We start from the raw sequence: 12972 nt of genomic DNA, 5'->3' as shown, positions 1-12972 counted from the left end.
GAAATAAAACTAACTGGACAGAGATACTGCGGATCTGGAGGAATCTTAAGACCTTCGGAAACACCGCTGCCCTCGTGGGAGGCCGATCTATTCCTAGGCAGGAGGGAAGTGGCTGCACACTTCAGATGCATGTCACGAGAACAGGAAAGGCCCTCCATCAAGCAGTGTTTACCAAGTATTTATTCCACGCATGGCAGCTGATTTGAAGACTGCCTTCCTCTGCCATGCTTAATCATTGTATTTGCAAAACACCAGAAGCAATTAGGCCACATTATGGAGCCCTCACTTGCCAATTCTTTCCAAAAGCCACTACTGCAAAGTCGGGTAGGAGTCCTGATTCCTGGTTGTGCTCATGAGAAGCCAAAAGGGGCATGTTTGTGTGACCTATTCCAAACACCATCAGCCGTTTTAGCAAAAATGCCAAATAAAAAGCTTTTCTGACTGTAGGTCTGGGTTAAATCTATGCCCCAAACAGCACAGTGGTAAGACTCCGGAGCAGGGCACGGAAATGCAGCTAAGGACACAGATTTCCAGAGCAAACATGGTCATGGAGACTCAGAACTTTTTTCCGAGGAAGTATGGACGTGACCATTATTAATTCATGAAAATATAATTTTATAAAGGAAGAGATTAGGAGGAGGAGGAGGAGGAAGCCGACTTTGCGTGAGAAAGACATGGAGTCCCCCTTGGGCCCCCAACAATGCCCGCTCTACCCTGCACCACCAGGGCCAAGAGGAGGGGGCAGCCGCATATCACAGCCATGATTCAGGGACCAAGCAAGGCTCGGAGCAGCTGTCCTCCTCCCTCCCTCCCCCTTACTGAAAGTGCAGCTCAACCCCCCCCCCCCAATGCCATTTCCAGCTCTCAGAGCAGGCAAGGGAAGGGGGCAGCACCCAGTGGGTGGATGGGGCTGCCTTCAAAGAGCAGCTTCTGGCCCTCAGAAGAGGAGGGGGTGTGGAGAGTGTGAAAAGTCAAGGGGAGAATGACCTCCGCTCCCAGGGCAGTGGCAGCGGGTGGTGGGTGTGTGACCACCTCCTGCTTGCAAGCACTCAGCTTGGTTGGGCTCTGGGGGAAACAGGCATGCAAGACGGGCCTTGGCCTGCAGGGCCGTTTGACTTCCTGGCCTGCCTGACTCAGCCTGGCTGAGTTCCTGCCCCCCCACCCCCTCGGCCTGCCCGCTCCCTCGCTTTGCTCTTCTCTGCCAGCCTCATTCCAGCCCTTCCCCACCACTTCCTTCTGCTCCCAGTGCCCGAGTTTCCCTTCCCAGGTCCCAGCCCCAGGGCAAAGGGACACCCTGGCTGAACAGCTGAGCCCTCTTCTGGGGGTGCACAAGCAGCCTGCAGGCACGGCCCCAACCTCCCAATGCCTGCCTGGCCGAGAGAGACCAAGGCCCTGATCCTGTGGCGCCAGCTCTGTTCTCCACAGAGCCAGAGAGAACAGCCTGGCCATGTGCAGCCGCAAGGCTGCAGCCTCCTCGAGGGCCAGCCAGGCCCTGAGCAGCCCGCTGGGAGGCTGAGGAGAGAGGCTGGCCGGATCTGGTCCTTCTGGCCACTGCACCGCAACCCCTCTTCAGTGTGCCAAAGAAGATGGGGGGACGCAGTGGAGCAAGCACCCCCCCATGATTCCCCCCCTGCCTCCCTTTGCTTCTGGTCACCAATGGATTTCCACCCCCCGCCCCTGAGAATGGACAAATGGGCCAGGCAGCATCTCTCTGCAGTCTTGCTCCTTCACCACTCCTTGGCATTGGTGAGGGGCAAACAGGCCCAAGCCAAGCGACACACAGGGCGGTTGGTGCCAGGAGCTAAGGGGGTGGTGCGAGAGCCGCAGCTGCACCGCGTGCCTCGAGGCCTGGCGGCACCGGCACAGGGACCGCCGACCCGGTGGGGCTGCTGGAGATGATGCCAAGCCAGGAGGGGCGGCCGATGCTTGGGAGGAGGGGGGAAAATCCAAGAAGACTTAGGCTAGAGGGTGGGTGGAAAGAAACTGAAAGAAATTTAACAGGGAGAAAATGAAAGTCATGCCTCTGGGTAAGAAAAACGAAAGAAACATGTACAGAACAGGGAAAATCCAGCTCAAGAGCAGCACATGTGAGAAGGACCTGGGTGTGCCAGTGGATCACATGCTCAACGTGTCCCAACAGTGCACACAGATTTCAGGCAGGGAGCCTCCAAGTCACCACCCAGCTCTGTGTCCACAGCACCCACCGATGGGGTCTGTTTTGACAGCCGACATGATCCAGCCCTCCTTCGTGCACCATGTCCAAGCTAACTGTCATGCACGCACCTACTGCATTTTAGGCAAGAAAACATGGTTGCTCAAGTAATTTGGAACAAAAATGCTCCCAAGGACGGGGCAAAACTAGCATTTCAGTTTGGATTTGGAAAGGGATGAGCCCTTGCACAAAAGGGGCACCTTCTGTACGGAAGGACAGCCCTTCTGGACTGCAGGGATGGTGGCGGCTGGTAAAGCAGCAAGGCCACGCTCACACACACCTGTGAGGACCCCAGGGAGGCAGTCCTATCTAGGACAGACCTCATCCTCTGCTCGGAGCAGCTGACTTCCTGGCCCACAGGACCTCCGCCTTACCTGGACTAACTCATCTGGTTCGTCCTCCTCAGCCAAAATGACTTCCCTGGCAGCTCGGCGCAAACTGCCAACTAGCACAGGGCTGTACCTAATCCCAGGAGAAGCCCGGGGGCCACAGTGGGTGGGGCCAAGATGGGGGCTTTTAAATTATAGAAGCGTATGTTACGGTTACACGACAGCTTTCATGTTCCCTCACTTAAAATGGCAGAAAACCATACCATCTGGAAGTACTGCTTTACCCAACATTATATATTATATGAACCGTGGAAGGGCAATTCCTTATTTGCCACAGCACTGCACTGGCCCGGTGATGCCTGAGCATTAACGTCAGAATTGGAAGTCATCCTGTGTTGGGCTTCAAAGCCGTTACAGTTCAAGCCCTGAGCCAGGCCAGTCTCAGTCCTCAGTCCGTAAGTGTCTGCCTTATGGAATGGAAATTTGGACGGTCCCCACCCCACTGGCCCTCCAGAAGGCCGTGAAGACCCAGTTTTTCCCCTAGGGATTGGGGCCAGGATGTTAGTGGAGCTTGGTGAGTGTGTGTGTATGCGTGTGTGTGTTTGTTATGTGGGTCAGAAATTTTTACAGGGGCCTCAATGTGGGTCATTTACAGATAGTCCTTGTTTAGCGGCTGCCCTGTATAGCGACCATTCGCAGTTATGATGGTGACGAAAAGATCACCTTGCGACCAGTCCTTGCATTTATGACCTTTGCAGGTCTGTAAATCAAAGCTGAAGTCAGACTGTAACCACAGCCACAGTTTCACTTGCCGATCGCTTCACTTTATGACCGAGTGGCCGGTCCCAATGGTGGTCCCTCAACCAGGACCCCTGTAATTGATTTGACAAGTGTTCTTATCTTCTGTTCATCACCCAGAGTTCCACTGGTTAGATGGGCAGCCATCGAATATGTTTAATCAATCAATCAAACACACAACCCGCCACTGGCAAAAACAATGGTACTGGATGTTGCCGGTTCACAGTCTCCTGGACTGACAGGTAAAAGCGCTGGCCAGGACAGCCTTTGCTCAGCCGCAATGGCCATGCCTGGGATGGGTGGCGAGAGTCCCTTGCCCCTTTGTCACTTCCCAAAAGGATTACAGTGATCCACCTGCCCTGGGACCACAACTGAAAATCACCCAGAAATTCCAGCGGGAGCAGGACGCAGCCAGCTGTGTCCTAACAGGAACGTTCCGATATTGTCGTACAACTTTGGGAGCTGCGATGGCCCCCTGGTTTGTTTCTAGACGCATCTCAGGCTGCTGGGAATAATTTCTCACGCCCTGCACGGCTCGGGGTCCTGATACCTGCCAGACACTTATGCCAGGCAGTTTCTCTCAGCTGTGGAACATTCCTCCTCCACCAGGTTCAAATTTACGAGATTGATTTTCCCTGGGTTTAGGGGCTGTATCGGCTTTAACTGTGTGCTGCCCGGAGTCGGTGCTGCGCGGGACAGCCTTTATCCGTCTGATCTGCCTGCTCAATGCACGCCAGCAGAGGAACCATGCCAGGAGTCCCTCCTGCCCCGCCCCACAGCATAAAAGTATTTGCAATAAATGCATACATTTAAATGAATAAATAAAATGCCTCTGCTGGTGGTCGTAACACGTGCCTGTGTGAAGAAAGGTCATGTTTTGGAGAAGGCTGTAGGCTGGTGGGCCAGACTCCCCTCTGAAACGTGGCAGAGTCTTGCTGCCAGGCCAGCGGCATGTTCTGAGCTCAGACACCAATGGCCGACTCGGCCAGCAGCTGCTTCTGTCCCCAGGGAGCAACTTGGAAGGTCGATCGGGTCCCAACCACCCTGAGCTAGGCGAAGGGGCAGAAGCCCACGTCTTGCAACTTCTATTGCTTCCATTCGCATCCCCAAAAGAGAGTCGGGAGTGAATTCTGCACTGACTGATTTTGCAAACAGGCTGTGCGACGCTCGGTGAGCGCTGTCAAGAGGGTGAGGGGATGGCCAGGGCTGGGAAGGGGTTCCTGGTCTCACTCAGAAGAAAGCTCCTTCTCCTTTTCTGCAATGGGCAAAAGGTGCAAAGAAGGACAAAGGGGATCCGCGTGCCTTGCGCTGCAGACCCGGCTCTGCTCCTTACAGATGGGAGCTGGGTGCTGCTACAGCCACAACTCAGACCCATCGCAGACCCAGGCGCAAAGGGCTCCCTTCCTCCAGGGCCCCCAAACCTTCGCTACGCTTTATGCTGAGGTGCACCAAGCTGTGGAGCGGTTCCTTCCAGCATTGCATATGTGGCTGCTGAGGCCACGAGAAGGAAATCCCAGCACTTCCAGGCCAATCTCCGTGTGACCTCACTCACCTAAGCCCCAGCAGCAAAGGAGGTCCCAGCAGAGAGCCTGCCGCCTGAGGGAGCACCCCACCCTCCAGCTGGCGGGTGTTCAGCAGCTCCGCAGGCCCTTGTCATCTTGGGGGGGGGGGCAAGGAGCCTTGAAAATGCCATCAACAAGTAATGCAAGTTTCTAAACAGCTCAAGTGTTGTTCCCCAAATGGGAAATGATACTCAAATTCTTGACCTCTTTGTTTTATCCCACTTGCAGCGAATCAATGACTCTGTGTGTGTGCGCGTGTGCATGCACATGTGAGTGAGAGGTGTGAATGAGTGCCTAACTGTGCACCTGGCACAAAACACCCACCACCTCCCCTGCAGCATGATTTCTTCCCCGCACCGCTCCTATTCGCTACCATCTTGAAGCAGATAAATTGAATGACTAAAGGTTTTGTGTGCCTTAATTTCTGCTCACTTGTAATGTCAATAATTACCCAGCCAAACCATTCATTTGTCTAGATCTTGCCAAGTACAGAGGGAGCCACCCACAAGCAATCTTTCATTGAAAGGTGACAAAGGAGCGGCAGCATCTCACTTGGTCCTGCTCTCTGGAGAGTCCTCCGTGCAGGAGCAAATCCTTTGCTGGAGGGGGGCGGAGGGCCAGGCCGGTTCTCAGAAAGCCCAGCGGCCCAGCCGGCCAACCTCTGTCCAGGACTCCCCCCACTGACCTCCGGCCAGTTCTCCTGACCCTGCAAGATTCGCACTGGCCTGGCCCTTCTGGCGCTGGAGGCTAATGCGAAGCTTGGTCAGGATCCTTCCCTACCGCTGCGGAAGGATGCCTAAGCAGCGTAACATTATAGGAGGTTGCCGTTCCCTTCAAAGGAGACAACCCCAAAGTCCCATTTGTGGCAGACACGCTTTGTGCACCAGTTGACACAATGGCTTAACCGAGGCAGTTCAAGACTGTGCAGCTGAATTAGTACAATGTGCAAAGCCTGATGCGTGGTAGCCACGGGCTCTTTGCTCATTTTCTGTGGCTTCGTATATTGTGCAAACCTAGCCCACTGGGTCAGCTTAGTGGTGAGGGAGCAAGGCTAAAATTCTGCCAAATTCTCCCTTCGAGCCCTGGCACTGATCAAATCCACCGGAAGGAACCAAGCAGGAGCCTCTTGGTTCCTGCGCGGAGGATGCTGGGAAGGCAACCCACGAGCACACACGGGACCCCACCTGCACCGGGAGAAGGAAGCGCACCGTACCTCAATGATATCCGCGTTGGTCCGGCTCTCATGCGGCTCATTGTATTCCGTGTACTTCAGCAGCACCTTGTCCATGTCGGTGCTGGCATACTGGAAGAGCTTGTTGGAGTGGTTGAAGATGATCAGGGCGATCTCGCAGTCGCAGAGGACACTCAGCTCGTAGGCCTTCTTCATCAGCCCAAACTTCCGCTTGGTGAACGTCACCTGCAGCCCACAAGGCGAGAGAGAGACCCGCATCAACGCACAGAGAGCTTCAGACAGCCAAGGAAAGTGGCCAGCCTGGAGCCAGGGGGTGTCCAGAACCTGAAAGCACTCCAATTCCCCTCTGGATTTGGGAGCCAGAATAGGAGAGAACCTGGAAGTGGAGCCAGAATTCTCTGCCTCTGCCCTGACACCCCTCTTCCTGATTTTGCTTGCCAAGATAGCTGCCTGTGGGAGGACAAGGCGCTGCTGCAGCATCTCCCAAGGCTCAATGCTGGGGATGCATCCAGCGTGTGCTGAAAAACTGCTCTGGCCCTGTGGAGGTCAATTCCATAGTATTTGTATTATGTATGATTTACACTAATTCAACTAATGCATCTTAATGTAACGGCCATATAAGCTCTCTTGTACAACGCAGAGGCTTGTTTGTAAAGCATTGCGCAGAAGGATCTTGACTGAATCTCATCTCAGAATTACACCAAGCACACCTAGCCGGGCTGAGAGACTCCTTTCCCCAGAAGCTTGCAGGAGAGACTGAAACTCTGATTATAGCAGAAGCTTCCACAGACCATCGGCTCCTTCCACCTTCCTCCCCAAGCCACTGCCCCCCAGACAGGCTGGACTTCGGCTCCTGGACGCTCCGGGCGGCACAGCTCTTGGCCAGCACTTGCAGGAGCGCAAAGTGCCCCAACAGGGGAAAGCTGATGGGCCTCATTAAGGCAGCGTATTTGCTTCACTTGGCTTCACTCTATACAAACAAAATGCACATTAAGGAGAAAAACCTGTAGAGAGAAGCTGCGTGATAATAAAAATATAAAATACAGAGTGCGCCTGTGACCTTTCAGCCCCAATTCCTATTTGCAAATGAAACAGCAGGCAGGGAGCAGGTTTCAGGAGGAATGCACTTCAGAACTTCAGCTGCAGTCCCCAAGTTGTGCCTTTCTTTTCCCTGTTTTTTTTTTCACACTACATTTGTTTCTTTGCTGCTGTGGACAAACTAACTGGTTTCACCTCCTCTGGGCAAGTGGGCAATGGGGAAAGAGGCTGAGGAATCAATCCTTCCTTCAGGAGACAGAACCCTCTCACACGGGATAAATAAAATCAAACTTTATTTTTTTAAAAAGGTAACAGGTAGAATCTTAAGTCCTTTCTAGCTTTAAGGGACATCCCAAACTTTTAGTGATAAAGGAGATAAAGACTTGCTCCAATTAGATCAAGTCTTAAAAGGATCTCTGGCAGAAAAAAAAGGGAATATAAAGTATGTAGGCAGATTACACGATGATGCTGGTCTCCGTACTTGAAAACAACTCTGTCGTTAAGAGCATCCAAGCTGCAGAAAATATACAATTACTGAACTTGCACAAAGACAATAGATACAAAAGATCCCAAAACAAAGTTCCCTCTGTCTCGCTCCCTATCAACGCCGGCTGGGACCGACCCTGGAGGAAGGAGGGGAACCAGCGCAGAACCACGCCGCTCACCCCCAACTCCCTAAGTCGGTCCTGAAGGATGCCATGGTTGACGGTACCGAAAGCCGCTGAGAGGTCAAGAAGAGCAAGGATGGATGCACTGCCTCCATCTCGCTCCCACCAGAGGTCGTCCATAAGTGCGACCAATGCCGTTTCCGTCCCACATCTGGGCCTGAAACCTGACTGAAAGGGGTCTAGTTAATCCGTTTCATCCAGAATCCTCTGGAGCTGCCAAGCCACCACTTTCTCAACCACCTTCCCCAAAAAGGGGAGGTGGGAGACTGGGTGAAAATTGTCCAGTATAGTAGGGTCCAGCGATGGTTTCTTGAGGAGGGGGCGCACCAGCGCTTCCTTGAAAGCTGTTGGGAACACCCCCTCCCTCAAGGATGAATTCACCACTGCTTGGACCCAGCCACATGTAACCCCCCGAGCTGCTTTCACCAGCCAGGAGGGGCATGGATCTAATTGGCAAGTGGTGGCATTTACAGACCGAAGGATCCTGTCCACTTCCTCAGGTTCCACAGGATCAAACTGGTCCCAGATAACCTGGTAAGTACGTTCCCTGGGTATCTCCTCCGACTCTGTCTCACGCTTGGAGCCCAACTCGATCCAGATCTGAGCGATTTTATCTTGCAGGTGCCCAGCAAATTCCTCAGCACGGCCCTGGAGATGGATTTCTGACTCCCCTTTCCCCAAAAGGGATCGGGTAATCTTAAACAGGGCCGCCGGGCGGCATTCTGCAGACGCAGTAAGAGCAGGGAAGTACTGGCACTTCGCCGCTCTTACCGCCACAAGGTAGGCCTTAATCGCGGCTCTAGCTTGTGTTTGGTCGGGTTCGGTTTTTGTCTTCTTCAACTTCTGCCCTCACTTTCAAAAAGGCAAAAGTATTTTCTCTCTAGCATAAATGGAGGGGTTTGGGGTAAACCCTGCCTGCGTGATCCCAAGCCATGCTCAGCTGTTGGAGCCCCGGTGCTGAGTTCAGATGCTGCCAGCAAAGGTGACTACATCTGGGTTAACAAAACACAACACACGTTCATGTCAGATGCTTTGCTCAAACAAGAAAGCCATTTTAGGGTTTACGGTGATTGTCTGGTTTACGTATTTTCAATCAAATGCTGGATTTCTGTAACAATCTGCACAACTACCCCACTCCTCATTAGCCTGGCTTATGAGGGAATCCCGTCTATGGAGAAACACAGGCACTGTACATATGATGGAAGCCCGCTTAGAGGGGAGGAGACAGCCAAAGGGCCCCACAACAGCCAGAGCAGAAGCTTCTGGAAAACTACAAAATAGGACAGTGCTGGCTTCCCCAGAGGGATAGCAGGTGGGGTTGGTGGGGTGAAGGAGGAGAGAAATACCATTTTGCAACTCTTTTCATTTTCCTTTTTCCTTTAGCTCTATCTTCTCGCTTTCCTATATTTCCTATATCGTATTTTAACTACGAATTTTGAAATTGAACAAAGTTCTTGTAAAAAAAAAGAACAGGAATGATGACAACCTTTAGAGGAGTATCAGTGACCGATGGATCCTCCTCGCCCTACAAAGCACACGAAAAGACACTGGGGTTTTTGAATCACACTGTCACTGACTGATTAGCCTAGAGCAGAGTTTCTCAACCTTGGCAGCTTGAAGATGAGTGGACTTCAACTCCCAGAATTCCCCAGCCAGCCGCCAAGGTTGAGAAACTGGCCTAGAAGAAGTCAAAGGTGGAGGAAAACAATTAAGCAAAGTCTGAATATTCTTTCCTTTCTTCTGTGGGATTCCTGCTTCCTATTAGTAATCACATGGCAACCTTGTTCTGCATTCCTTCTCGAAAACAAGTTTGTGTTCTTCTTAAAGTTCAGAGGTTTTTAAGAAGTTGAACAGACCCAGTCAGAACTCAGCACCACTGATGGGGTTCCTGAGGTTCACACATTGCAAAAAAACCCAATGACCCCACTAGATGGCACCAGGGAGATCCAGAAAAACCTTAACTCTTTGCTGGCATCTAGTGGTCCTCCAGGGTTTTGCAACCCAGATCTAGCAGCCCAACACCACAGGCTAAACAAGAACCAGAGAAATAATGGTGTATGTGAATCTACCACAAGCTTGGGTGAGCTTGTTTCTAGAGCTTCACAGTGGTTGTTTCGTTTGTGCTTTGTTTAGGGCATTTGTTTTTTTAGGATTTATTTTCTTAACCTGAGTGTGAAGCTGGAAAGCCTGGCATGGCATGACCAGGGATCCTCCTTGCGGAACACAACAGTGGCAGTGGGGGGGCCAGTAGCCCTCCTCAAATCTTGCTCTGACTCCAGGGAGGTCTTGCTGGGATGGACTTCTAAGCCATCCTAGGAGACACGCACTTTTCTGCAAGGTCACAAGGCAGTTCCATCGTGAGATCTGGATGCAGCCAACCATGGTTAATTCTACCCATGGGAATGGAAAGAAGATGATTCCAAGCCGACTGTTGCCTGAATTACAGCTTCGGTTTGCCCATCAGCTGACTGGTGACATGGCTCACCAGCTACAAGGCAGGAAAAAACAAGCAGATGCAGCCTTGGAGGAGAACAGAGCCCTCAGGAGATGGAGCCAGCTGACCAGCAAAGATGCAGGCGGGAGGCGGGGTTGCTTAAGCCTGGGGGGCACGGAGGGAGACCTGCCCCGTCCACCTTCTGTATCTCTCCACCACCAGCAGAGGCTCCAGAGTGGTTAACAGGATTGAGCTCTAATCGCCTTTCCACCCACCAGAGTGCCTGAAGGGCACCCAGCCATGCCCCCAAGCGAGTGTGATCAGCTACCAGCCCTTCCTCTCCTGGGCACGCCGCCGCTCCACAGTGGGGCAGTCACGTTGCCAGGCTTGGCGGTGGCGGCAACAGGAAAGACGCTCTGAGGTCAGCAGCAGGCGGCCACCTCCCTTCTCCAGCCGGCCGCCGGACAGGCAGGGCTGCTGAGCCACCCATTCTCGCAGGGTGACAAGGGCACTCCACAGCCAGAAATGGATTTAAGCCCCAAGGCTTCTGAAGCCAGTCTTTGGCAAGGAGCAGAATTAAGCTGAGCTCACAAATTGGGGGGCAAGGGGAGAGGGAGCCAAGAGGGCACCTCTCCAACTGCCTCCCTCCAAGCCTCCCTCTTCTCCAGAGCCTTAGGGAACCCAAGGAACCCCCAGCCCCAGCCTTCCTAGCCGCTGTTAGGACAGACCAAGGAGCAGCCTCTGCTGAACCTGAACCGGAACCCAGGCCTTAAATCTGGAAGCCCTTTTCTTGCTTTGTGCTCAGGGCAGCCTCCTCCCACACGCTGAAGCCGCACACAGGAAAGATGCCCTTGCCCTTGCTCCAAGGAGTTTTTGTGCAAAAGAAGAAAGATGCCCTCCTCCAGGGAAATCCCCAAGTTGCCAGGTAGTTGCCTGGCTGAAGCCTTCTGACTCCTAGCGCCCAAGCCAACATGAAGCAGCCCCTGGTTCCTAGTCAGGTGGGAGCATGCGGGCTTTCCCCCTTGTCCTCCAGGCATGTCCACACCCATCCAGGGATGCCACGCACAGCCCTTCTCACAGCTGCCCTTGGCACATGCCTCTCCCGTGTGCTCCTTTGGCTCCCGTCTCTGGAGGCGGGAACAGGTGCTCTTGTGCGAGGGCATCCCCACGACCGCTGGGCTGCACGTAAACGCTGCTTCAGAGCAGTTCCTAACTGAGCCCCCACCCCACTCCAGATGCCTGGGGACTACCGGGGAGAAACCTCACGCCCGGCTGGTCCCTCAGGGATCTAGCTGCAGAGGGAAAGGCTGTGGGGAATGCCAGGACTGGGCTCGTGGCTTTGGGACTTGGTTGCCTTCGAGGGGATGGGTGCAGGAGCAAGGGGACCCTCCACCAGGGAAGTCCAGAGGTCAAGATGGGGCCGCCCTCCCCACAAGCCACTCTCTGTGAAAAGGGGCAAGGGGTCTGCAGGCCACTCAGGATGCTTCTGGAAGGCGGCCTTCCTGGCACCTCCTCTTCTATAGCAAGGCCTGGTCATCCTCTGAGCAAAGGGACCCAAGCACTAGAGACAGAATGAAGCACGGGGGGGGGGGGGCTGGGAGGATCGGTGAAAGCAGCCCATTTGGTGGGGACTGACTGGCAGGTTGGCACACAAAGGTGAGTCAATGGTGGAGGGGCGAATGTTCAGCTCTGTTTCTATTATCGCTCCCCATGCATTTAAAAAGACCCCCGTCACTTTAAAATTACATTTCTAAAGGTTTGAAAGACTGAATGGCCCATCTGGTTACCCCCATCCCCAGCTGGAGACTTCAGCTGAGGATAGGAGTTCAACACCAATTCAACTCTGAAGCAGCCCAGACAAGCTCAGGGGCCCCTTGTCTTCAGTCCCCTACAGCTTCAAGGGGCACCTGCATGACCTTGGGGTGCTTCTCCCATGAGATCTTTCTTGCGGGCAGGCACAATAAAAATGTCATCAGCAAGGGCAGTGACCGAGGTCTTCACAGGGAAGAGAAGCAGCCATGCCTGTCACCAGCTTCCCTTGGCTGCTCATCTGGACGAGATTTGTACCCACCACGGATCAGTGGCTCTTCATACACCCAGGATTAGGACACGAGGCCGTGCCTGGACAGTGGGACATGGCGATGCCCCTCAGCTGTTCTTGGGGGCTGTTTTGTCCCAGAGCCTCTCTCAGGAGAGAGATGCTGCCAACCCTTCCCCAGCCCTGAAATGCCACATTACTTGCTCTTATTTTCAAAGGAGAAAAAATTCTCTGCTTGGATCGTTCTCTGCCCCCAAGTGTACTTTAAGGTCAAATGACAGAAACAAAACGGAACCGCAGGTCCATTGTCTGATACCAGCAAGCATTTTGTTTTCACCAGTGCTGCCCTCAAAGACCATCTGGAAGCTTCATCTAGTGCAAACTTGCAGCAACCCAGAGAGTTATGGGCTTCCCTAGATTCACCCACGGGACCTGACTGCCGAGTCAGCTCCTGGGTGCAGTTCAAGCTGCTGGTGGTCATCTTCAGAACCTTCCTTTAAAGGTCAGAGCCTGGAGACCTTTGAGACCACTTGAACCATTAATGGTCCCACTCCCAAGAGAACGGCATCTGGAGTGCGGCCTCCTCAGCGATGGCCTCCCTTCCATGGAAAAGCTGCCCCCCAAATATCACCCCCACCGGAAACATGACACATGACTCTTCAGGAAAGAAATCTTCACCACCATTGGGTGGTGCTACCAGG

General features: G+C 53.4%; 1 protein-coding gene across 4 annotated transcripts in view; it reads right to left on the bottom strand.

Annotated features, from left to right (window-relative positions):
* Positions 1-12972, bottom strand: part of MEF2D (myocyte enhancer factor 2D) — a 98487-nt gene that overhangs the window by 21013 nt on the left and 64502 nt on the right. For all 4 annotated transcript variants that reach the window (XM_063316751.1, XM_063316753.1, XM_063316754.1 and 1 more), the window contains one exon: positions 6115-6318. In XM_063316751.1, coding sequence (XP_063172821.1) covers positions 6115-6318 — 204 coding nt within the window. The remainder of the gene's footprint in view (positions 1-6114; positions 6319-12972) is intronic.

This window comes from Candoia aspera, chromosome 17 (assembly GCF_035149785.1).
Source record: "Candoia aspera isolate rCanAsp1 chromosome 17, rCanAsp1.hap2, whole genome shotgun sequence".
In the NCBI taxonomy this organism is placed as follows: Eukaryota; Metazoa; Chordata; class Lepidosauria; order Squamata; family Boidae; genus Candoia; species Candoia aspera.
Note: the sequence above shows the minus strand (reverse complement) of the source record. Positions and strands in the feature narration are given on the sequence as shown.